This window comes from Rattus norvegicus, chromosome 3 (assembly GCF_036323735.1).
Source record: "Rattus norvegicus strain BN/NHsdMcwi chromosome 3, GRCr8, whole genome shotgun sequence".
Lineage (NCBI taxonomy): Eukaryota > Metazoa > Chordata > Mammalia > Rodentia > Muridae > Rattus > Rattus norvegicus.
Window position 1 is genome coordinate 90,948,769 of NC_086021.1, and position 27,973 is coordinate 90,976,741.

Genomic DNA, 27,973 nt, shown 5'->3' on the forward strand with positions numbered 1-27,973 from the left:
AGAAGCCTTGAACACGTTTTCAGATCCTGTTCTTTGAGCACTGTCTCGCTCTGATGTCCTGTTACTGACAGAAGCTACACCTAAGAACACTAAGCGCTTTCAACTCATTTTCTATCTGGTCTAGGTTTAGAAAATGGGATGAGTGACTCACCGTCCAGTACTTTCGAAGATACATCACTTGCATGGATTGCAAATTAAAGTAGACAGGCATGAGGAGGGGGAGTGCAACTGAAAAGATTAAAAAAAGGACAAATGAGCCATGTGGACCCCAGTATATGCCAGCAGGTATTGTGGACCCAATACAAGCCAGCTGGTATTTGAGTCTTTTGCATACCCCCCCCCCCCGCCAGAGTGCTGGCCTTGAGAAAGGATGCAAGGAGGACATTCAGAATGACATCCTGGACTTTGAAACCTCAGAGACTGGGGAAGGAATTTGGCCAACAGTTCCAGGTTCAAGTTTCCTGAAGTAGAAAATGAATGCTGAGTTCCTCAGAGTGGGGTTCTGTTATGCTACACTGGTATGACAAGAATTATGCCAGTATACTTATTTCTGAGCTATCCACCCAACTTTCTTACAGTACCTACAAGACCTCCAAGACACATAAAATTTCAGAGAGACCCTTGGGCTTTGAGCAAATACCTTTTCCCTGACCAGATTTTAGTTTTGTTCCTTTAAGCTTTGTTCTCAATTAGATCTCGACCAATGTGGATTGCTAATTGTGAAGGCAAATGATTTCACCCATACCAACTGTAGCAGCTCAACACAGAGCACACCAGCCTCCTTAAAGTTCGTGCTTGGGAAAACCGAGTGATGTTTTTTCTGACGAGAAAAACCTAGCATCACTTTTCTTAGAGAATTACCTTAGTCTACACATGACTGCATATTTCTTTTGAGATTTATCTTCTATAACTCAAAGACCAAAGAGACTTCCTTTGAAATACTATGAAGAAGAAGAAGAGGAAGAGGAGGAAAAAGAAAAGGAATTGGAAGAGGAAGAGGAGAAGAACAAGAAAAAGAACAAGAAGAATAAGAACAGGAAGGCTCATGTTTCCTAGTGGTACCAAAGCCTAGCATTAATAAATACATGTCTGCAAACACAGATGCTCTTATTTTATCATACTCCTTTCTCTTTCTCCCATTCAATACTTTTGAATAATTTTTTTTAGTAGTTTGATGGTTTAGTAGCTCTCACCATTTGTTTCAGCTGAGTTAAGGTCAGTTGGTACTGAAGTTTCTCTCTCATTTTGCATTAATCTAAATAAAATTTCTCTAGCCATGTTTGACAAATGTATGGCTATGTTTTTCTGTAACAATTTGAGCCTGACTTATTGTTACCTGGGAGGCTCTCAGTTGACATTTCAAGGAAAGGTGCACCAAGAAACTGTTGAGTATTTGTGACATAGGCATTCTGGAGTGAACTTATAACCTATACTCATTCAACATAAGCTAAAGGGATACTTCATTACTACAGAGACATGGCATTAAGGCATATTACTTAGTCAAGTTCAGTAATAAAAATATGTGTGTGTCACTCAAACTAATAGAAGAAAAACTAGGGAAGCATCTGGAACACATGGGCACTGGAAAAAATTTCCTGAACAAAACACCAATGGCTTATGCTCTAAGATCAAGAATCGACAAATCGGATCTCATAAAACTGCAAAGCTTCTGTAAGGCAAAGGACACTGTGGTTAGGACAAAACGGCAACCAACAGATTGGGAAAAGATCTTTACCAATCCTACAACAGATAGAGGCCTTATATCCAAAATATACAAAGAACTCAAGAAGTTAGACCGCAGGGAAACAAATAACCCTATTAAAAAATGGGGTTCAGAGCTAAACAAAGAATTCACAGCTGAGGAATGCCGAATGGCTGAGAAACACCTAAAGAAATGTTCAACATCTTTAGTCATAAGGGAAATGCAAATCAAAACAACCCTGAGATTTCACCTCACACCAGTGAGAATGGCTAAGATCAAAAACTCAGGTGACAGCAGATGCTGACGAGGATGTGGAGAAAGAGGAACACTCCTCCATTGTTGGTGGGATTGCAGACTGGTAAAACCATTCTGGAAATCAGTCTGGAGGTTCCTCAGAAAATTGGACATTGAACTGCCTGAGGATCCAGCTATACCTCTCTTGGGCATATACCCAAAAGATGCCTCAACATATAAAAGAGACACGTGCTCCACTATGTTCATCGCAGCCTTATTTATAATAGCCAGAAAATGGAAAGAACCCAGATGCCCTTCAACAGAGGAATGGATACAGAAAATGTGGTACATCTACACAATGGGATATTACTCAGCTATCAAAAACAACGAGTTTATGAAATTCGTAGGCAAATGGTTGGAACTGGAAAATATCATCCTGAGTGAGCTAACCCAATCACAGAAAGACATACATGGTATGCACTCATTGATAAGTGGCTATTAGCCCAAATGCTTGAATTACCCTAGATCCCTAGAACAAACGAAACTCAAGACGGATGATCAAAATGTGAATGCTTCACTCCTTCTTTAAATGAGGAAAAAGAATACCCTTGGCAGGGAAGGGAGAGGCAAAGATTAAAACAGAGACTGAAGGAACACCCATTCAGAGCCTGCCCCACATGTGGCCCATACATATAGAGCCACCCAATTAGACAAGATGGATGAAGCAAAGAAGTGCAGACCGACAGGAGCCGGATGTAGATCGCTCCTGAGAGACACAGCCAGAATACAGCAAATACAGAGGCGAATGCCAGCAGCAAACCACTGAACTGAGAATAGGTCCCCCATTGAAGGAATCAGAGAAAGAACTGGAAGAGCTTGAAGGGGCTCGAGACCCCAAAAGTACAACAATGTCAAGCAACCAGAGCTTCCAGGGACTAAGCCACTACCTAAAGACTATACATGGACTGACCCTGGACTCTGACCCCATAGGTAGCAATGAATATCCTAGTAAGAGCACCAGTGGAAGGGGAAGCCCTGGGTCCTGCTAAGACTGATCCCCCAGTGAACTAGTCTATGGGGGGAGGGCGGCAATTGGGGGAGGGTTGGGAGGGGAACACCCATAAGGAAGGGGAGGGGGGAGGGGGATGTTTGCCGGAAACCGGGAAAGGGAATAACACTTGAAATGTATATAAGAAATATTCAAGTTAATAAAAAAAATATGTGTGTGTGTGTGTGTGTGTGTGTGTGTGTGTGTGTGTGTGTGAAACTACATATGATTTAGGCTGATGGAATATGTTTTGGAATGTGCCTTTTGGAATGTGCCTTTTGGAATGTGTTACAAAAAGGGTCTATTAATGGGTACAGGGTGTAAAGGGTGAATCCAAATGTGGAGGAGAGAACTGGGATGGGTAGCTCCACTTGACAAATAATTCATTCAGTGGCCATTTTCAGCAAGTATGTTACAAGTGGCTACTAGCTGCCTATGTGGGCAAGTGAGAGCCTTTGTTGGTTTCTCAGTCTCAGAAGTTTCAAATTATATGGCTAGGTAATCACTTATTACGATGGGCTACTCTTGTTCATTGTAGGATTTTCGAAATCATCATCATCCCTTCTATACTGAGAGGCAAAAATGTCTCTAGATCTCATTCAAATGTTCCCCATTAAAAAAATATCCTCAGTTGACAACCTCTGGTATACAGGAAGTGTTTGTTTCCTTCTCTGATGTTGGTTTGTTTACCAGATGTACAAGTCTGTTTCACATGAATAGACTTTGGAATTACTTTAACACATGTTCATACGTTACCAGGTTGTTGATTTTGCTTAATGATGATGATGATGGTGGTGGTGGTGGTGGTGGTAGTGTCAGAATTACTCAATTAAATGGTTTTGCTTAGAAGCTTGGCAATACACTGTTCTACCTACCTATCTCTACCCATCTATCTATCTATCTATCTATCTATCTATCTATCTATCTATCTATCTATCATCTACCTATCATTTATATATTACCTATCTATCTTTTAATGTAGTCTGCATTCTATGTATGTATGCATGTATGTATGCAATGTATATATATATCACCTATCAATCTATCAATTGTCTATCTATATTAATTTACCTATCATCTAACATCTATCTATCCATCTACTATATATACCCTGTTACCTATCATTTAAGCATTTGATGTGTGTCCATATGTTACAGCTGTTTGCTGATTTCAGAAGGTACAAGTTTTCTTCCATGTATAAACTTTTTCGATTCTCTTTATTCCTGGGTAAATTTTCTCTCGTATCACACTACATATGTTTTTCAACCACTCTTCTCTCTAGAAAAATGTTATTTTTCTTTTATCTCGATATTGTAAAGATTTGCTAAGACAAGAATGTTTGACAATATGATTAGAAGTCTGCCTTCTGACTTTCTTTTAAGTATATCTTTTCTTTTTTGCCCAATACCTAGTATGATGAACACCTGTTACAAATGCCTATTTACTTTGCCTTTTTCATTTTCATATTTTCCCACCAGCAAGTCTAAGATGGGATCTGTTTATTTTCTCATTAACAAATCAGATATGGGTTGGTTTCTGTGAGACAGTTCTAGTCATGCCTTCCGCTTGACTACTGATTACAGAAGAGTGGCTGCAGGAGACTCACCCATGTAGAAGTACAGGTGCTGCTTCTCATAGTCAATGTATTTTATTTTCTTCTTGCCATACTAAAAGGACAGAGAATAAAAGAGCCATTATTCTGTAGCGTGTGTGTGTTTGTGTGTGTGTGTGTGTATGTGTGTGTGTGTGTGTGTGTGTGTGTGTGTGAGAGAGAGAGAGAGAGAGAGATAGAGAGAGGGAGAGAGAGACAGACAGACAGAGAGAGACAGACAGACAGACAGAGGGAGGGATGAAGATGAAGTATGATTTTAGGACTCCACCTGTCAAACTTGAGACAATAGAAGAACCAGAACAGGCCTGTAAGTAAATAATGTGCTTTAACTGTGGATAAGTCTTGTGCAGGTGGATTATTTTATTTTATCATATGGAGTTTATTATCATTAAAACTTCTAATTTATTAAAATATAAAATTATTTTCCTTGTGTGATTTTTAAAAAAAAACTTTGAAATGTTATTTTCTTCATGTGCAATGTTAATGTCAAAATATATATTTCTGTGGAGCTTTTAAGCTTTTCCTAAATCTGTAGTGCTTAGACTATGGCTTGAATATCAGGTACTATGTCTCTTCCTTCATCTAATGGACGCTCATTGTTTTTTTTTTATTTTTTATTTTTTTTATAAAAGGGATATACATGCTTCCTCCTATCTCTTTTTTCTTTTATATTCCCATTATGGATTTCAGTTTTACTTTAATATTTTTAAGACATCATAATAGTATATATAATATTTTATGAGTATTATATATATATATAATTACTCATGATGTGTAACTATAAGATTCCATTCATAAACTAGAATTTGATTCACTTGCTGGGCTTCTCCTTGGTCAATTTGATCTGTGTTCAGGATATAATGATAGCAATTACTTTCAGAAAGTATAGCATTGATGGTTGTATTTTTCTAGTATGCAGCTGACATTTATTGATAAATTATGTGAGAGAATGATAATTCCCACGCACTCTGTTCTCCTTCTGATTCAGACATCAGAGGATGTGTTACACTCATTTTATTCAGTTGTTCCACCCTCTTTTATATATAGATATCTTCATTTATCTAGACAATGCCATTAATATTTTCTTTTACTTTAAAAATGAAAAATTATGGTGATGAAATAATAGCTATTTGTAATTGCTCTCATGTCTCTAAAAACCTAACTAGTGAGAAACAAGGAAAGGGGATGAGATAGAAGATGCTTTGGACATGGTAAACATAGTCGGACTGGTTGAGAAATACCCTGAAGAACAGTAAGTCTCTCTGACACAGACAGAAGATATAGAAGATTCATTCAATGTGGGTTAAGAACACTCTGGAAAAAGGGTCAGGAAGACTTTTAGGAAAGAGATATGAAAAGAAAAGTTCATAACGCACAGGAAACACCACTGTACAATTGCAGCACTGAGTTTCAGAGGTAGAATAACTGTAAGTCATGCTCTATACTGTAGTGTCTGTGGCTTCTGTATTTGTGATGTGGCATCATGTATATTAAGCACAGCTTTCTAGAAGATGGTTTAGAAGAAGTAAGACTGCTTCATGGACAAACCCCTATGCTCTTTACGGGACATCAGAGACGTCAACATATCACTACCACAATCAAAGATTTTGTAGAACTGTTGTCAAAAGCAATCAATTTGTGATAATAGGTAGCATCTTTAACACATCGATTAGCCAGAAGCTTTGTTTTCTACTTTACTTGGGGCAGAAAATAAATCCCTATAAGGTGAGAAAAGAAAATTTTCTAAAAGTTACATAATCTTTGGGTTCTGTATAAGACAGATTTAGACAACAATCAACAAGGATGGAAACACATTTCCTAACACACCAAAGTTCATCTAGAAGACTGAGACATGTTTAAAAGTATGTGACTCTCAGGAGCTACCTCTCCTAGAGGACGGATAAACCTTTGCTCTAATCAGTATGCCTATTTTGTTTAAGAAACACTCTGTTTCCTATAAAATTCAGTAATTTAAATAGTCTTTGAGATGACAGACTCAAGTTGAGACTTTAAAGAAAAATCAGTGACTGAAAAAATTCGGCATATCACTTCTACCCTCTAGTTTTGTTTGAATGTTCAAATTGTACATGAGGTTACAGGCATCATTGGGCAATGTGGATCATATAAATCAAACACACCAAAATGAACATGAACTAAAATAGCATTGTTTCTTTTAACTAGACAAGAATGAGTTGAGTTAACCAGCATTTAGATGTTTTCAGCCTTGTCTTAACCAATGCAATGTGTTATTTTCTCTCAGTGAACATCTCTACATCTTGCTTTGGAAACTAAAGTTGTTCCTCATTGCCTGATTCTACTGCTTGAGAATCGTTTATGTTGCCATTAGGTAAATAAGCACTAGAAGTGAACCTGTCATTGGGGTTGCTCAAGTAGGGCGACACAGGTTATTATGTCATTTGCTCTAGGAGTCTGCACTGGGTGACCTTTATGGTCAGAGAATCATTATTCTTCTTTTATACTTAAAATTTCAGGTCCACATCTGGACATTAAAAGGGAGAGAGGTTCCGAGATCCTTTGGGATTCCTATCTTTCTATGGTAAGGGGCTACTCCAGGAACATTTTCTTCATGTTGATGGGAGTTAAATGCACCTTGATAGGCTGAGTATCTCCAAGCAGAAAAAGTGGGCCTACATCAATGTCTGGATCCTTGGGGTAGATATTTGGTTTTACATGATGCTGGAAGTGTCGATAATTCCACCAATCAGCTGACAGGCCCTGAGGAGAAGAGAGAATTCATTAACTAATAGAATTTTTTTCCCAAGTAACCGTCAGAGTTAGAGTATACTGTATCTTCAACGTGAGAATAAGAGATTTGGCTTCTCTAGTTGATGGTGATGCTGGGTCACAGGATGACTTATTAAAAAAAGGTGATCAGAGATAAGGAAGAAATACTTTTCTAATTCAAGAACATACTGCAAACTAAAATGAACTCCTGAGAATGGAAACATAATCTATTACTCTGGAATGGTTTTCTAGCCTTCCTTTATAAGAGCCTAATCTAAGAAATTATTCTGAAGGTAAAGATAGAGTGAGTCTTATTCCTATTTGTCATAGGAGCCTCATACCCAAGATTTTAATTAGTTCTGGGGAAAAGCGGGCCCTATGTATGATACTTCAAAGAATCATGAATCTGAAGTATTCTCCCTGGAGAACTCTGCTCAGATCATTGTAAGTCCCAGCTCAATGCTTTCCTATAAAAATAAATGAGAATAAAAACATTTTAGCTGGTGCCAAGTTAGAAACATCTTTGATTAAGCTGTTAGTGATGCTTTCTCTTTTACTGTAAGCTTGAAAGTTTTAATAAAACAAAAGATTTGGAGGTCTCTCAATCTGCTTTCATATACTAGCTTTTAAATGCTGATACATAGGTTTGGTAAACCACTCATCTTCATTGAAGCTCAAGAACAACTGAACATGATGACATTTAGTTCAATGGATAGCTCAAGGAGATATGATATGCTGGATCTAAAATATTGGCTCTTTGAGAAACCCAATTTCTTCTCTTTTGTATTAATTGGTTATAGAAAAATGAATAGTTATATTTTATTGCATATTTACCATCTCTTAATAATTAATGTATACATATTATAGAGCAGCTCTGTCCAATATAGAAGCTACTAACTATATGTGGCTAGATAAATTAAATCTCAAGATTCACATTGAAGAATCAATATAAAACATAAAGACAAAATATTTCACTAATTTTTATGCTGGTTACAGATTTAAGTGATATTTTGATTATCATATTATTGCTATAAGTAGGCATTTTAAGTATGACTATATAAAATTTATGATGAAGTATATCATTAATTTTTTTATTTTGGGAATTTCATACATCAACATTGTATCTATCTACATCATATTAACTCCCTAATTACTCTTGTGCTCCCTACTCTCCCTCCCAAATTCATTCTTTTTAAATTATTATTGTTATATACAAACACATGTACATATATGCACATCCATACATGTATATACTCATATGCATACATATATAGCTTACTCATTCAATTTAGTGTTACTCATATGCACATGTGTTCAGTGCTGACTACTTGGGTCTGAATAACCTATGAAGGAGCTTCTCTCTGTAGGGAACTGATTCTCCCTCTCTCAATAGCCCTTGATCATCTATAGCTCTTTATCTAGGGGTAAGATTTTGTAGAATTTCCCATGTCTATGTTGGCATAGCCACTGGAGTTATCATTATGCTCATCTTGTTTAGGTAACCTTATTGTTGAGAGTCCATCAATTCAATTTTCTTGCTATGCCTAGGGTACACTGTCTAGCAGCAGGTCCCTTGGTCTTATGATATAATTTTAATGTAGCTTATATATTATTTCTGCTGGGAATGCTGGTGTATACACTGTACATCTCAAAGAAGATGAGAATGATTTGAAAAACTTCTTTCTGGAAGCTCTACTATGAGACATAACTATTATCTACCACCCACAAACATAAAGAATGGGATGCGGTTTTCCATTTCCCTCCAACACTTCATAACACTTTTACAGTGGGGTTTCTAGCTCCAATTTATATCTGTTTCCTGACTGCCTTAGCAATCCCTTCTCAAATATTTCCCTCTAGGATAGCTTACAGTTTCTCAGACTTGTGTCCCTTTACACTCTTTCCTACTCTTGTGAAGTTATCCTCTTCAAGCGGTACATCACTCTATTCTTATTCATCCATTTCTTATTTACTCTGAAGCATATCAGATTCTGATCTAGGCAAGTACCTGTGATGCTATGTAAGACATGATGTGAGAAGGTTCCCACACCAGCTATATACAATCTAATGGGAACAGTTGACAGCCAAACTCAACATGATAAGAAATGATTCTCTTTTAAAATTATCTCTTCCCACAGCTGATATTTTGGCCTCTTCTACCAGCTGACTCTACACTTTTAGGCAATGACTACCTGTGATAACTGGTAACATGGGAGACAGGTTTTAATGCATAGTAGATCAGGGAACAGATTTTAATACCACAAAGCCCTAGAGGTTAGAATGGTGGATAACATAATGATGGGTGTGATCTAAACAAGTTCTACCTGAATCCCTATGTCTAGAAAACACTCTTACCAGAGATGACGGAGAGTTCTTTGTGAGCAAGGGAGAATTTTCACCATCATGTGTGGCTACCCTGAGACAGTTCTACATGGGTCCTTCTTAGGCCATTCCTTATTCCTAAGTTATGCCCTTAATTCAGTGCAGAAAAAAACAATCTAGTCTTTGGACTGAAGTGAATTGGAATTTAAATTTTTGCTCGGCCATCTATTAGGAGTGTGACTTTGGAACTCTCCTAAACCAGGAAATGGAGGTAAGCTCTGCAAGTTACAGGAAGTAACTGCCTGGAATCTCTTCTTCCCTCCCACCAAAGGTTTTAGGATATAGTCATGGGCTGTAGTGAGGCCAGGTCTTAATCCCAAGTTTCCTGCCCCATCGTCTCTACTGTCATACTGTATTCTTACTATTTGGAAATGTTCACATGGGAAGATCCTGAAAAATGTTGCATGTCCATCTCCAACATCAATGTCTTTAATTTCATTTATAAACCTCTTTGGAATATTTCTTCATGTACAATGAGATATGAAGATGAGAAGTAAGTCTCAACATAAAACTCATTTGTCTCATATATACCTGCAGATAAATTCATTCAAAATTTTTTATTCCTGGCATCATTTGGCATTAAAAATATTTAGATTTTTTTCTTTTCTATTTTTTGGAGCTGGGGACCGAACCCAGGGCCTTGCGCTTGGTAGACAAGCACTCTACCACTGAGCTAAATCCCCAACCCCAAAAATATTTAGATTTTAGATTTTTAAACATCTCATATTTAGTATTTGGATCTTTAAGTTAAGAATACCTGATCTTTAATACATGAGAATGTAAAATATATGTATTTGATGGTTCATTTTTAGACAGGATATTTGAATGTCTATTTACTGTGTATACTAGAACACACATACTCATACACATACATATATTTATACACATAGGCACACATACACACAAATACATACATGCGCATGTGCATACACATAGACACACACACACAAACACACACTTGAGAGATGCTGAATATTAATTCCAATGCTACCCATGCTTTTCTGAGTTGTAAGGGGAACTGAGGTTAAACCTTGTTTTGAAATTTAGAATTATAATGATTGTAAGAGGTGGGGATGTCATCTCTTTTCCACCCCCTTTACCACCCACAAGTAATTTCTCTCCTGTACGTGTTGAAGCCTACATTTACTTTGTTCATGAATCACTCACTGACTTTGCTTGTAAAAAGGCAAAGCATTCTGGCTCTGCTTTTAGAACTATTTCCCATTTTCTCATTCTAGTCAGGAGTCACCAAAAATATACATTTTGAATCATAAAACAGATCTTTTAGACACATAGTATAGAAAGACTTATGTGCAAATATGGGTTAGTGGAAAAGCATTGGCTTTAGAAGCAGCCAGCAAGGGTGGAACTCACTGGAATTAATTGGTACCAAACCTTGATAATTGGTGCCAATTACCTTGAGGACAAATGACTTTTAATTCCTTTGTCTCCTGAGCACAGGGGAGCAAACACGTACACTTCACTACCTGAAACTCATAGTGATAGGGAAAATGCCTTTATTTTTATTTTGTGACATTTCAAAGTGAATTCAGAGAATTGATCTCCTTAGCAATGGTGGCTACAAGTGAGGAAGAAAATATACCTAGAAATTTTTTGATTAAATAAATCTTTTCATACACTGTAGCAATTACTTATTTATTTTGAGGGACAGACATGTTTTTAGCAGGAACTCAAAGTTCAACTCCATTGCTTAGTATACTTATGGCTCCAGCAGCTGAATTATAGAGACAGTGGCTAAGAATACATGGTTTTGGTAAACTGATCAGTCTGACTTACAGTCTAACCTGTTAGTACTATCATGATCAAACATTTTTCTTATTGAGTCTGGATCCTTATTTTGGTTGTGAAAATATTGTTCCTAATATTAGCAGCAGCTCATGTGACTGTTTCTGGGTATTGTGTTACACATGATACACAAGTATCACATATAACACATAATAATCCCACAGGTCGAAGCTTTTATCCATCCATCTTCATTTTCTAGTCAGTGAAGAAACTAAAGTCCAATCGCATTAAATAACTTGCTCAAAGTGACCCAGTTCACAGGAGGCTGAGTTTCAATGCAAGAAGGTTTGTTGTTGGAACTGTAGTCCTTAGTACTGGCATTAGGTTAGAAGAATCTGAGAAGCTTCCAAAGAGCCTCACCCTTACTGACACCCAAACACCACTGAAAAAAAATAATCAAATTATCTTTAATAGTCTAGGCATGCCTACTTTTACCAAGATTCTCAGTGTCTTCTAAATGCTAGTTCAAACTGAGCAGCCCCACTCTGGTGAGCATTATTCAATACTGTGGTATTAGTTTCTCTAATTAACCACTTTGTAGACATTGGCTTAAATAGTCAAGCTCTTTGAAGACTCATTTTATCTGAAAAATAGGTATAAGGTAATTCCCATCTCATGAGTTTTACATGAGTCCTACAAGAGCCTCAAGGGAAATAGCTCTGTACTTGGTATCTGGCAATTTTCATCATCAAGTTCCTGCCCATCATCCATTATCCCTTGCTGCCCGTGGCTGCTGCTCATTGTTTTCCAATGTTTTGACTCCAGCATTCCTTTACTCTATTAATTAGTTGTCTATTTTTAGTCTGGGAAACCAAGAAGTTATCTTTGGGAAGTAATCTAAAGAGACAGTATGTTAGGAAAGAAAAAGCAATCTTAATGGGTTTCTTGCTTTTCCCAGGAGGCTTTAGCTTGAATAGAAGGTTTTGTTTGAGATGTCTTGATTAGAGGACATTTTTCTCACCTTCTGAGCCAGAGTACACAGTAAGAAAAATGTACATAATCAAAGAAAATCAGAGATGTAGCTTATCTCCTAATGATACAGGATGCTAAAGGTCAGAGACAGACATGATGGTCTTTGGATGGTATACTGAGCACTGTAAGGTCCCACATCCCTCAATACTGCCATCCTATCTCCTTGGTTCCTTTGTTCCTTCACTCCTCTACACACAGAAGCTTAGTGAAGAACTATGTTCAGGAACTTACTAGGTGCTGCATAAAATAACACATCCACCCTTTCAGAAAATAATGTCAGTTTCTATTATCAATTTTTGCTTTTTGCAGAAGTCTGAAGTTTGTTTTTGTTTGTTTGTTTTTTTTGTTTGTTTTTTGTTTTTTCGGGGCTGAGGACCAAACCCAGGACCTTGTGCTTGCTAGGCAAGCGCTCTACCACTGAGCTAAATCTCCAATCCTGAAGTCTGAATTTTGTAATCCTCCTTTTCAATAGCATCACCTAGCCTTCCCCAGCTACTCTTTTTATCTTATTTGGTATTTGTCTTCTGACATTTTAAGTCTCAACATTTCACCTTTTAATTAGGTCTGCTGAACTCTCCAAAGGAAAATCTTCACATCCATTCTAAGAAGATTTCTATTCATGGTTTTACAGTGTATATCTAGATTTGAAGGATTTGTGCACATTCCTTAGGGCAATGTGAATTGAACCAAAATGTTGATCAGAGTAATAAAAATAACAACAATAAAAAACCTTAAACATTTTCCTCTTTAACTTTAAAATTTGATTTTGCTATGTATTTTATGCTGTTATATTAAATATTATATATATATATATATATAACTTAGATTATAAATATAAGTGAATGCTATAACATGTTTTGCTGCTTTGAGTACCTAAGCAAGATAGAGCATTAGGGACAGTACATTCAACAATCTTCATCACACTTCCCCACATCCTTTACCTTGAGATGACACATTACAAATTTATGCATCAGATGGTTCCACTTGGACTTCTTGAACATGGAAAGGTGTCCTATGTCATGTTGTAAAAATGAACTTTGAGCCTGAGAAAGAAAAGGAAGTTAGAGAAGTCACAAAGAAGGAGTATCAAGCACACAAGTAGACTTGCGGGCCTGACAGAGACTACCCAGAGACCTCCTTTGATCTCACCCAAGTTTAGTTTCAATCTCCTTTATACATTACCATCTCCATACCCTCCATCTGCAAGTGGTTTTTCCTGCCTCAAACACTTTCATTGTTACCATTTGATGTCTTCTGTGTTAGAGAATAAAGACCATGAACATTAGTCTCTGTTTAGTTGGGATCTTCAAGAACTGACAACTCTGCTCAAGTTAGACAGTAGTTCTGAGCCTCAGCAAACTGATTCCCCCTGGGTATAATGCCAAACTCATAAGACTATGGTGTACTTTATTTTCTGTAAAGTGTCAAGTTAATGCTAGGCATTGAATGAATATTTGTTTCCAAAAATTACATCCTAAAGAGTAAAGAAGCTTCACTTTTCAAGAAATATATTGATGTAAAAATTCTGGGCTCTGGAAACATTATGCTTCCATCTCTGGAAAGCCTTCCCAAGTCTCTCCACTGAGAATGAATTTTCCTTCCTGTTCCAGGAGCATATGCTTTCTCTTGCCATTGGTGCTTCCCCCCTTTTATGATACAGTATATTCAGCTGAGTGGTTCTCTCAGTCCTGAAGGACTCCTTGATTCAGGACAAGGAGTATGTGAATTTACCTTTATATCTACACACAGACTGGGCTCATATGAAGGCACATATATTTGGACATGCATATAGAACTTAACAAAGATTTATCAAATACTCTGCTAAGTGCCAGTTGCTGATGTTATTTATGCTGAAGTACCTGTGCTATTTATTCTTATACATTAAGATGTAATTTTCCCCTTGAAGAATTCATGGGTTGATGTATTTATAAGTGCTAATGGATTGATTAATGAAAGAGTAAGATTGATTTCTTTTTTATTGCTGAGGATAGAATTTTAGTTATTAAAGTCATTATAAAACAGGATAAATAATATCAATTGCCATTTATTTAACCATTATCATATGATAGATGCTGAGCTAGCTTGTTTATAGATTAACCTGTTTAGTTTTTTTCAGAATAATTTCATATTTATTGTCCTCACCTAATAGATGAGAGAACTGGAATCCAACACTTTGGAAAGCTATTAAAATTCATGAGTAGTATGCCAAGATGTACACCAGCACATCAAAAGAAGATCAGACAATATTACAGTGGAGAGGACAGAAAGAATGTAGGAAATAAAGGATGAACAGGAGAGCTGTGAACTGCTGTTCTCTGGATATGAAATACATGTTACACACACAGCACACAGCAGCTATGGTTAGAGCAAGTACAAGATGAAGCCAGTTAAAAATTACAGCACTACTCTAGGTGCGAGGCTACTGGCTTCTGGGAAAGGGAGAATAAATTTAATTTGTGGGTGTGGCCACTGGTAGTTTTCAAGTGTTCCAGTGGCTGATTCCACACTCCTGTGCATATCGGCAGCACTAACTGGACTTCGTGTGCTAAAAAAGGAGGACCTGAAGTTGACAGGAAGATGCAGTGAGCGGGGACTGAGTGCATATGATCAAGCTCTGTTGAATGCATATGTGACGTTTTCAAGTAAAAAAAAAAGGATAAAAAATCTCAAACTTTCTTCAAAGGCCACTCTAGTAGCTTAGGGCAGTTGCTTACCTGAGAAACTGTAAGAAGAAAGGAAATAAGTATTGTAACAATCCAGCCACTGCTAAAATGACGTAGTATTAGCCATGCTAAGACTTCCAAAATCAAGATCTGGGCAAGGTGGAGAAAGAAGAACCACAGGTTGGCACTGAACATATTCATGTCCTCTAACGTCTTGCGCAATTCACGGAAATCTTCCACCAACTGCGGCTGTGAAGTGAATAGTAAAGGTTGGAATTAGTTCACTCAGGGAACTGGGAAGATAAATGAATCCAAGTAGCCACTTATCGAGTTATTAATAAATTACTTTAGCAATATGAATATATTTGATTAAAATTTAAAACCAATGACCATGAAATTTAAATGAAATGGTAAGAAGTTTGGGGTGCAGTGAACGTGATTGTTGGGGGGAGGGCAGCAATGGGGGGAGGGTGGGGAGAGGAACACCCATAAAGAAGGGGAGGGGAGGGATTAAGGGGATGTTTGCCTGGAAACCGGGAAAGGGAATAACATTCGAAATGTAAATAAGAAATACTCAAGTTAATAAAGAAAAAAAAAGGTTGGGGTGATATGCTTTATGGGCGTGAAAGAATGAGTTGCAATGTGAAAATCTCTCCCCAGCTACTAGGGAGAGCAGGTAAAAGCAATTGTTTTGGGGCTCGGGGATGGCAAAGTGGGAGCAGTTGTGGTATGTGTAAATCCAACAGTTGCTGTTGAAACCACTATTTCAATTGATGACTGAGTTGAACTCTGTTTACATTTGGGAGAACATACTGTTCATGAGAATATGTATTACCGTAGTTTTTGCTACAGTGTACAAGTGATTTTCCAGTCATCTCTGATTTACTGTATACAAGTGATGCACTTATAGATTGAGGTCAAGGCAGAACAATGTGTTCTGGGTAGATTAGCTTGAGGGATAAACTTTCAGAGACCTTCTCAGTGGATTCCCTCCAGAACAAGACTATCAGCTTCAGTGTGTTCGTTGGTTAGCATGGTCTCAGCATGGTCTCAGTACATGCATATTATGCATGTGCAGGAGTAAGATACGAGCACTAGTGTGCAAACTTGCCATTGTACTGGAGGTTGACCAGAAACATCCTTTGGATTAATGAGTATAGTAGCTTGGAAATCAGAACAGTTCAAAATGTGAGTGGGGCAGGAGAATAGTAGCAGGTTTTAGAGATGTATAAATGGAATGTGGAAATGGAAATAAGAGATCTGTAAAGGAAATTCCAGACACCAGAAGTCTCATTTTAAAATCCATTGGTGTAACTTAAAAATACGAATTTATTATTACTGTACACGTGGGACTGGCAAATAGGTCCTATGCCTGTGGAGGTCAGAGGACAACCATCACAGAACTGTTCTTTTTCTCCTTGCACATTTATGCTGGTTCTGAGGATCAAACTCATGTTGTTGGGTTTGCTCAGCAAACTCCCTTGCCTGCTGAGCCACCTTGAAGGCCACCAAAGACATTTCAAGAACCATATTATCTACTTATGTATGAGTAACTGGTGCCTAAAGCCATACCTTTACTATTGGATAGAAATAAACTTGTTAACACTTTTGTTTACTTATGGAAAATTCAATGAAATTCACTTTGAGGTAAAGAGTTAAAATTAAAAGAAAGGATGTTTGCCTAACATTTCATTCACATTATATACCTTTATTCTCATGAAAAATTAACAATCAATAGATTTATATTTCTGATAAGTGTAGGGTTTGGGTTGTGGAATTTTGCAAGGGAGATCTTACTTGTAACTCTTAGAAACGTTTAAGTTGGCCTTAGTTTTCTATTGTGCTACAGCGTTCAGACTTGCATGGTTATCTTCTGTTAAAATTTAGAAGTCAACACATTTCATTCATACACAATGTGCTGTCATGTCAAGAAGCTTCACATTTAAAATTCTTTTTTTCTTACATAAGGAGAAAGAGGAAGATATAAAATGTGGGGAAGAAGGAAGTTGGAAGATGATGGAAGTTTTTAAAGGATTCCGACATGTGTAAATGATTACATAATTGACTGCCTTATCCACAGAGAAAATACTCCAAAATTATCAATGTATATCTGAGATAAAAGATAGTCCCATCTCATAACCAAGAAGACTGTAAACGTATATGTGTAGGTGATCACAATTTGAAAATAAAACAAATAAAGAGATTATTCTTTACATACTAATCAGAGTAAGTGAAGGCATATGCACTTGGGTTTTTTTTCTATAATATTTAGGGAATGTTTGTGAACTTTGATCATGATAGTTCATTGAACTACAGGAAGTGAATCTTGGGTAAACGAGGGGTACTGCACTGTTTTCAGCAACATACAGTATGTACCCATTTCCCTGGTGAGTATTTTTCATCTAGGTATGAAAAGCCTCTTTGTGGGGGAGACAGATAGATGAATAAGAAGTATCACAGAACCTAGGTTCTGGGTTACACAATTACCAAGCTGTGCAATTACCCAAGTAGCTTATGGTGCTTTCTATAGGCCATATTTGTTTAAATATATTTCCTAATTACTTATGGCTATTACATTCTTTTATGCGTGTGGGTGTACTTGTGACCAATGGAACTTTTAAAGGACCCACTGTCAGCCCAAAGTGCTCATAAGCCTATATCCAACTCCCATTAAACTTGGAATTCTGGTGCCCAGGGACAGTTTTAATTAGTCTCTGATATTAATTTGTCTCTAGGATTTTTCCTAGTCTTTTCTTTTTCAGTACAATTAGACAGAGTAGAAGGTCACTGAAATTCAGAAGAGCAACTCCCTCAAAATAATTAGCAAGCCAGTGACAGATGCTGACGTAAAGCCCACACCTCCTGACACTCAGTTTTACCGGCTTTCTATAGTAGTAGCTCCAGTAGTTACACAGATATTACTTCATAGTCAACCTTAGCTCTCATGGAAGAACAATAGTTTAGACAGTGATAATAATCCTTCCGCTCTCAGAAGTCATTTGAATTTGCTTTGTCATTTGGAAACTCTTTAAGAATAACAATTAACCTTTGCTCTTACTTTAAACATAGGTTCACCCGCTGAAAGTGGTGGAAACATTGTGGAGGTTCGTGTGTTTTAGTACCACCATAACTACTATGTTCATGATAATGTTAATATCTTTATTATAGAGCATTTACTATGTTTTAAACAGTATTTCAAAAACTTTTCCCCCAATTATAGTCCCAATAATTCAAAGATGTGGTGGTGGTATCACTATTTTACATGAAAAGATACTGGGCCACAGTGAAGTTTGAGAACTGTACTAAATGGGTCTGAGATGAACAGGGTTAGGATGAGACTCAGGTCATCCAATTTCAGAGTTCAATCTTCTAGACAAAGAGGTTCCACCAGGTACATGGCTGTGTAGGATGCATGTGTGCAAAGTGAAACCAAGCATTACTCCCAGATATGAACAAAGCAACTTTATATCCTTAAAGTAGTCTTGTTTGTTTCCTGAGTCATCTCCTCAGTTCTTTTTTTTTTTTTTTTTTTGAGCTGAGGACCGAACCCAGGGCTTTGTGCTTAGCGCTCTACCACTGAGCTAAATCCTCAACCCCATCTCCTCAGTTCTTAAAGAGTGAATAAAACTTTTTATCTACTTCATAGCACTATATGGCTCAGCACTTTTTATAAATGATTTATTGCATATAAGACAAATTTGTTTCTACAAACATAAATTTCAAAAAGAGTGAACCATTTGTTATTAAATAAAAGCCCTCTATGTTTTATGCAAATACACCTCAGCAAAGTTTTAGTCACAAAGAAACATTAGAAGAGTACATATAAAACAGCCAAACTATTAAAGAAAAAAATAATACCTATTTTGGGGAATAGTTAAGAAAATGGGACTAGAGAGAAGTGAATTCAAGTCTCATTTCTTTGATAACGTAGTTGTATACAGAAAATAATTTATTCTTCATGAATGACAATTTCCCTAAACATAAAAAGGGCAACAGTTAAGATTTCTTTGCATCTTTCATCCAACAGCTAATTGTTGAGATTTTGTTGCATGTCTGATTTTATGTAGGCAGATTGGAGAACACAAGGCTAAATGAAGTCGTCTTTGTTCCCATAAAACTTAGCTTAGCAAGACTTCAAACATGTAATTAAAAGCAGCCACAGAAATAAAGCCATGTCTACGTTGTCTGGCATGAATGAATGCTTAGAGACAAAGAGCTTGAATTGAATGAAGTGCTATAAATTCCATTGCTTTGTTCTGAGAATAAAATATGATCACATTTCATTATATGCACGTATAAAATTATAAAAAATAAAGAAAAGATCTTCCTAAGAAAAATATGAGTTTTGAAATATGTAGAATCTGCTTATTTAGAGATGAATAAGCAAGTCACAGCTCATGTTGGCAAGGATATGGAGTAAGGAGAACACTCCTCCATAGCTGGTTGGAGTGTAAACTTATACAACCAGTAGGGAAATCAGTGTGACATTTCCGCAGGAAGATGGGAGTTGATCTGCCTCAAGATCCAGCTATGCCATATTTGGACATTTGCCCAAAGAATGTTTCATTTATCACAGAGACACCTAATTAGCCATGTTCATTGCTGTCCTATTCATAATAACCAAATGTTGGACATTCTAGATGCCCTTCGACAGAAGAATGGATAACAAAAGTGTGCTACATTTACACAATGAAGCATTATACTGCTGTTATAAAAAAGAACATGGAATTTGCAGACAAATGGATGGAACTAGAAAAAAATTCATCCTGAGTGAAGTAACCCAAACCCAGAAAGATAAATATTCTAAGTACTTACTTATATGTGGATATTAGTCAGCGATAACCAAGCTATAATCTATAGAACCATAGAGGGTAGTATAGAGTAAAAGTTTAGAGAGAGAATATACATATTGCCAGGAAAGGGAAATAGAATAGATAATTATGATTAGTGAGCATAGAGCTGCAACAGGGGGATCAAGAGAGAAGAGCAAAGGGGGTTGTGGGAGGAAATATGGGGAGATACAGCTAAAATTAAGGAATATTTCAAGGGTAGTATGGATATCAATATATGAAGATGATTTAAATGAAATTGTCAAATAATGGGAAAAAAGGTGTCCCAAATGACCATCTCTTGTCATCAGTTAAACTTTCCAGTACCAGGATTGGGTTACTGGGCAAAGGAATCCAATGGAATCTCAAAATAATCATGACTGTTGCCAAGACAATAGGTTGCTCTCTATACACTGACAGCAAGGTCTCATTCCTGAAGAAAATGCCTCCATAACTCATTGAACATGGAGAGGCTGAGCTGGTGCCTATTTTAGAGACTTCATTCCCTACATAGTAGCATCTTTGGTACAGGAAGGTGCTCTGAACACTACCAAAAGAGAAATATAAACATAAAGCTAGTCAAAAAACTTTTGATCTATAATACTGTCCTGCCTGCAAAATATGCTAGGGGCAGTGGTGGCACAGACATTTTGAGTTACCAAGCAATGTCTGATTTGACATAAGGCCCCTTCCACAAGAAGGAACCCACATCCAATACTGCTTGAGTGGCCAAGAACTAGAGGCGATATATCCCAGAGACCTAGAGTAAAACCAATATTATTGATCTAAAACAAAAGCAAAAATATAAAAATATAGTGATAAAATGACTCCTAGTGGTATTCTGCTCTACTCAGATTAGAATCTTGTTCAGCCATAATCAGTGAATCTTCTTCCTCCTTGATATGGGAACAAATATAGAGACCTACAGCTGGATATTACACAGAGAATGAGAGAGGTCTTGGGACACTTAGCCCTAAATGGGATGTTTACACCAAATTCTTCCCCTCAGAGCTCAGGGAACCGTGAGGAAGCAAAGTCAGAAAGTATTTGAGAGTCAGAGGAGATTAAGGATATCAAGAAAACAAGGCCATGTAAAACATTTTAAGTAGAGCTCATATGAACTCACAGAAACTGAAGCAGCATGCACATATTCTGCATGGGTCTGCACCAGGTCCTTTGAATTTACATTATGATTTCTAATTTAGTATTTTATGGGACTCCTGAGTGTGGGAATGAGTGGGTCTCTGACCTATGTGCCTTCTCTTGGGTTCTTTTTCTTCTGTTAGTTTGTCTTGACAATTTTATGAAATGTTTTCATTCTGTCTTATTACATTTACCTTGCTATAATTATTATTATCTCTTAGAATCCTTAAAGAGACAGAAAGGGATTGTATCAGGATGGGAGAGGACATAGGGGAGGACTGGGAAAAATAGAGGGAGGGGAAACTAGAATCAGGAGATATTTTGTGAAAGAATCCATCCTCAATAAATGGAGGAAAAAGAAAAAAGAACAGTGTCCCTGTACTTTATGTGGTTTCACTTTTAGTTATCTTAAATTAAAATAGAAGAAAGTTCCAGAACTTACAATTTATGCATTTTCTGAGCATAATGCTGGAATGTCCTGCCACTGTGGTCCACCTTCTCTTTAATCTGAATTGTTCCTTCATCTGCTGTATACATCATGGATATATGGCATTCTGTGCAGTTAGTTAGCCCCATTCTGATAGTCTACTCTCCCAAGTTTACGCTGCTGCAGATACCGCTCATATTATCCAGTACTTTAGGCGTCTACTTGGGAAAAAGTTTGACGGTGGAAACCTTGAAGACAATAAGGACCTACTGGACTTTACTATGAACTCAAATTCTTACAGAAAACAGTATTCTTGAAATATACCTTATCCTCAATTCTTCTATGTCCTTAGATCCTGAAGCTCTACTTACATTTTTGTTTTTCTCCTGGCTGGGTTCTTCTGGAGAAAGTTCTCCAATGAGAAGTGGTTTAAGATATAGCTGCACAATGCTTGGATCCAGATGCATAGCCCTGAAGGCATCCTGTAAACCAGAGATACTTGTTAGAAGCTTGTAAAAGATGTGTTTACTCTCAGCTAAATACCTTCCTTGCCCATTCTGGGCCCAAACTTGCAACAGCACAGACCCTCCCCACAGAGCATTTGCTTATAATGCCATGTTGATGTTCAAGATGAGGCATCAACTTTATTCTTGAGATCCTTCTACAAGGGTCTAGGTCAGGTACTGCTTGTCGAGGGACAGGCAATTCCTAGAACATTGATTACATCGTTGTTTCTTTTTATTAAGCATTGAAAGGAAGAGCTCCTTGAGTTAATTAGCCATGGTGAGTCTTTTTTAAGTCCAGTATCAAGTTTCATGTGAAAGTTTCTTAAACTATCTAAGGCATGCGGTAAAGAAGACTCTCTACACAAATTACATTTTCTATTGAGGGTTCCCTTTAGTCCTCTTGACTAAGTCTCAGAAGAATGAGGCCACTTCAATTAGTTATTCCAGAGAATAGTAGATTGAACTCGATAGCAACATCTTAAAATAAAGACACGAATTATTGAGGGAGTACAGTCGTTGAGCCGTGGGCTGCATAAAGCAGTATACTCTGGGCTATATTCATCATTGAAGGACTCTCATCACTCCCTACAAATGATGTTGCTAAGTAGTAATTCCACATCATGCAAGACAGTGGATTCTTTTTTTTCTAAGAGAGAAGATGTACATCTTTAATTGAAGACATATGTAACACAGAGACTTGGCCATCTTCTGGAGCAGAGTCCAGCACACCAAGGAAAACGCCTCTCACTGGACTGATGGATACTGAAGTCTGCTACACTATAACCCCACACTCAGGAGGGAAGTGGAGTTAGTATCTAAAGGAGTTACTGGTCATTACTGATCCAGACACATCTTTTTCCCCTTAATTCCCACCCCTAGCTTCAGCATCTTCAAAACACCTTCATTTTCAAGGAGAATGTGTGGCAGAGTTGTAGAGACAGGCCCCAGGACAGATGGAAACGACCCGTCTGGATTTCCTCTGCTCTACTATTGCACTGCCTGTCCCCAGACTGGCACCAAGCAGCAGGCCTGGGAAAGATTTGAGTGCAGAAAGACAGTGGATTCTTATATCTCATGTATGTTTGCAAGTGAAAGACTTTCTTCCAAAGTGTTTTTATAGTTCTTTTGGGGGGTGGGGATTTTACAAGATGGAGATGATTAGCTTCCTGTTGTTATGATATTGATGTTGGACTGATTCAAACTGAAGAAATATAAGAAAAGTTTTACCTTGAATAAATATATATATATATATATATATATTAAAGGGTGGGGTACTGTGGAGCAGTGTCTTTTGCACAGTACTGGTTGTAAAAGAAGGACTCTGGAGCTACCCTTCCTACACTTCAGATCTAGTTTTGCTATTTTCTGACTGCATAACTCTGAGCATTTTGTGTCCTTGCCTTACATGCATTCTATATTTTCTTGACGGTTGCCACTCAATTCAGAAGTCAATATAAAGTTAGGATGAATTAATTGGGATGCTGATTGGCATACACAAACTATACAGTACTTTTAAAAGCAGATTTTATCACTGATTATTTTTATGGATATTTATGGGTATTTGCATATGAGTGTGAGAGCCTGAAAAGGTGGATGAGGAGCATGAGGTCTCCTGGAGCTGGAGTTACAGGCTGTTGTAAACTGCTGGACATGGGCACTAGGAACTGAGTTCTACATAAGCGATAGGTACTTGTAACCACTGAAGCATTTTCTCAGGCTTTATTATCCAGTATTTGCTAACCATCTTTGTATGCTCCTCCAGTGATAAAATCTCACACCTTCTCTTTAATGTGGCAATTCAGGCTTTTATTTAAATATTCTAACCATCAGTAGGCTCTGATTATACAAGTGAATTTATTGAACCCTGGATTTTCAGTGCCATGGAAATTTGCCTAGGCCTTCATGTGATAAGGTACATATATGAAGAATATGGTGATTAGAAGTATGCAATATCAAGTTTGTTGATTGACTTCAGCAAAGGGACCATAGAAAGAATGCTAGAAGCCTCCTGGACTTTCTGTTCATTCTACTGTGCGCACTTCTCACAATACCTTTGAACAACAATGGGCTACATTTTTCAAAGATGTTTTATATTTTTTACATTTTGTGATACTAAAACTTAGCTCTCCTAACCAGGCAAATCATTATTCATTGGAAGGGACTGATTTATGCATCTCATGATGATCTATATTGATTAAATCATCCACCTTCTGTTTCTCAGCAGGTTTGAATGGGAAAGCATACTGGTGGATCAAGTGTCATGGTACAGATGAACATAATCTAATTTCAGAACATGTAGCAAACATTATAATAATGTAATCTAGCATGATTTCAAATTGTGTTGATAATCTACTCTTCTGGTTTCCTTGTCACTTTTGAGCCTGAGGAATGATCTAAAGTCTGTGCTCTGGGGACCAACACTGAGTAGCCACTTAGTTTTAGAGTAAGCATGCCGATTTGTGGAGTTCTTTTCATCATAACATTGAGGGAGCCGAACAAAGGAGTTCATTAATCTTAAAGTACTCAGTGCTTTTCTAATAGAATCCATATACTAAATTGTGAAATCCCTCCTTGGAAGCTAGCAAAAACAGGTTCTGTTACCCACATTCTTGGGCAAGCATGTTCTTGCTGAAGGGTGTGGAGTAAAGAGAAGGAAGCCTGGGAATGCCAGTATTTACAGAATTCACTTTAGTAAAAAGGATCATACTGGCTCGTAGCTACCAGCTTATTCCTGTGAAGATTTATTGCTTCTATTGTACAGAGAGACTTCACGTTTTTAGGAATATGAGATGGAAATGTTTTTCCTACATACTACAATGAACAGCAGAGCTAATGTTTGACCTCGGGGATAAATAGAACAATGACACCCTAAAGATCTAATCCAGCCTTCAATACCTATAATCTTTTTTTCTGGGAGAATACTTTGAGATCATCTTGAAGTAATATTAAAATCAATCAGTGTCTTCTGGACAAATGGTGATGGATTCCTTACTGTAGGCTTTAGTCTCATGAAGCACTTGCCTCTGACTTCAATTTGCCTCCTTAGGCTGACCCTTAATGAAAATCTCTACTGAAACCTTGTATTGAATAAAATTCTGTACCTTTCTAGAACTGAATGGTTACAGATATTATACTCTTCCCTTCAGTTACTTCTTCCATTTTTCTCTACACAAAGGTCTTTCTTAGAATTTGATACCATTATTAGGTATTTGCCACCCCTTGCACATACAGCAAAGCTATTCATGACTATTCCTACAAGTTTATAACATACATATACACATATACATTTGCTTATTTATTATTTGTTTGTTTATTTATCGAGTGTTGGGGTACATGCATAGATGTTAGAGGACAACTTATGGGAACCTGTTCTCTCCTTGTACCTTGTGGTTGGTTCATCACAGGGCGCAAACTTAGGTCATCATGGCTGGCAGCAAATTATCTTTACCTATTGAGCCATCTCATTGACTATAAAGCTTTTTTTTGTATTGTAATAACCCTTGTTTCTTCTTCAGTGAGTTTGTGAAACTAAAGCCATGTACCAGTTATCAATTAATGTAGACCTAACATCTACTATTGTGCCTCAAATACAATGTGTAGTGAATACACCCTTGATGAGTAAGGGAAAGATGAAAAACAGATGGGCAGAACAGTTCTGCATGAGGAATTGGGATGATTGAAGCATGAATAATAATATGCTGCTCCCACTTTTCCTATTCTTGTTTTGACTCCCTCTTCAATCATCTCTGCTCTTTAAGTTTACCATAAATTGCATAACATTGCAGTGCCTCTTGAAACAGATTATTTCCAAAGTCATATCAACAAGACATGAATACTGAAGATTATTTTACATTTACAAGTATTTTGGAAACTGCTAATTCATAGCTATTTTTTACTAGAGGCTGTAGTTGTTAAGAACTTTATTATAAAAGCAATAGAATACCCACTAAAAGAGAAGAGTAAAAGTATGCAAAATCAGAAGACCTTAGACAAAATTCTAATTGTGTAGTTTAGATACTGTTGTCTAGATTGTACCCTGCACAAAGCCACCAGGTCAAACAGGGAAAGGAGGCTTGAAATGGAGCAAGTACTCTGTTTGACAAACCTGGTGTCTAGGGGACTGCAACCACCCAGAGACAGTTTGTTTCTTCACCTCCACCATGGGCAGTACATGACCTCGGAGAGTTGGGCAGCTGCATGTTGGGAGAGCTACTTCAAATTTAACAAGTTATTTGTTGTTGTTATTAATATGAGTAAGTATATGTCTATGTGTGTGAGTCTGTGTATGTGTGCCTGTGCATGTATGATTGTGTGTGCATGAAATGTGCATGATGGGTCAGATATGGAAGTCACAGGACAGCTTATTTCATTAATTTACTAAGGTACTATACAATCTACATAGAGTCTAACCTAATGACTCAGAGCTTAGTCTTTGCAACCAGATAGCAATACATTTATTATTACTATCATCATCATCATCATCATCATCATCATCATCTAGGTATCAAACTTATTATTATTTTATTATTATTTGCAGGTATCAAACCTGGGACCTAGCAGTTAGTTTGATAAGGGTTGAAATTTCCCAAAGGATGTTGATTAACCAACAAACATAAAGTCATGAGATACCAGCAGGCTCACTATCACAGAAGAAGGCATGTGGAATGTGGTTTTTCTCACACAGGAGCTCACAAATGTATAAGGAAAGTCAATACTGGGAAGCTGGGAAGTAGAGCCAAGAGGTTATTGTTAGCTATATAGTGAGTTCCAGATAGCCTGGGATACATAAGACCTACACACACACACACACACACACACACACACACACACACACACACACACGTATATATACACACATATAAGTATATACATATATATATATATATATATGTATATTCCATTGAGTAATTTTCCTTCTCTGTTGCTTCCTTTTCAGAACTTGTATGTGTCTAGGCTGTGCCTAGCACAAGAGTCCTGACATCCAAACAGAGAGTGAGTTGTAAATAGACTGAGCGCATCTTTGGCCTTGCCTTGGAGAGAGCAGCAGCCTGGGAGGGTGCCCACATGAGTCTCCACCAGAGTTTCTAGCCTCACTGGAAGGCCTTCATTTTATGCTTCTAGGTGAACTCCAGCCTTTTCTCCCTGTCTGCATCCCTCTTTCTCTCCCCTCCTCCCTTTCCTTCCATCCTTTCATTCTCCTACCTCACAAACCTTCTGATGTTCTCATCCCATCATGGGCACCTGGCTGGCTTATTGAGGTGCCCATGTAAATTAAGACTTGCATCCTCCTTGTTTATCTGGTTATCCATCAAACATTAAACCATGTCTCCACAGTGTTACTCCCACTCATCTTCTCTTTCCAGTTGTGTTGTTCGTGCTCCATTTGGACTTTCAACATGTTCCTGGGACTCCATCTTGGTTCCCTTCCTTTTGATTGTCTCTTCGTAGTTCCTTACTTAATTGCCACACTGATCTTTGAGAGTGGCAACATTTATCCTTTTATGTTCCATTTTCTTCTCTTTATGTTTTTGTAATTAATTTTTACTAGCAGATGGTAATTATACACGCTAATCAGTATTATTATGGCATTTTCACATAAATACAATTTCTATCTATGTTATTACAAATATATAATTTTAATTACAGTTATCCCTTGTTCTTCTCCCACTCCAGAAGATTCTCTTTGTCTTCCCTCCTGTCTGTCTTTCTCCTTTTTCTCTCTCTTCCTCTCTCTTTCTCTCTTTCTCTCTCCTCCACCCATCTCTCTTTCATTTGATGACCTAATGAATTTCATTAGGATTGTTTTTATGAGTGAGAGATTATTTACAGAAGCCTGGATTCCTTAACTGTGGCTATACTACTGAAGAAAAGATTTCTCTTTATCCCTAGGACTATTAACTTTCT

At 37.3% G+C, this 27,973-nt stretch overlaps 1 protein-coding gene and 1 non-coding gene across 2 annotated transcripts in view; both read right to left on the reverse strand.

Annotated features, from left to right (window-relative positions):
* The window catches only part of Fads2b (fatty acid desaturase 2B), a 40,609-nt gene that overhangs the window by 7,242 nt on the left and 5,394 nt on the right, over positions 1-27,973 (reverse strand). Inside the window, exons 2-7 of the mRNA XM_002729187.7 lie at positions 21,935-22,045; positions 15,216-15,413; positions 13,443-13,544; positions 7,207-7,332; positions 4,591-4,651; positions 152-228 (exon numbers count right to left, since the gene is read on the reverse strand). Of these exons, the coding sequence (XP_002729233.1) occupies positions 152-228; positions 4,591-4,651; positions 7,207-7,332; positions 13,443-13,544; positions 15,216-15,413; positions 21,935-22,045 (675 nt within the window). The remainder of the gene's footprint in view (positions 1-151; positions 229-4,590; positions 4,652-7,206; positions 7,333-13,442; positions 13,545-15,215; positions 15,414-21,934; positions 22,046-27,973) is intronic.
* Positions 22,986-23,117, reverse strand: LOC120102020 (small nucleolar RNA SNORA55). The gene has a single exon (XR_005503062.1). It is a non-coding gene; the product is annotated as a small nucleolar RNA SNORA55 (small nucleolar RNA).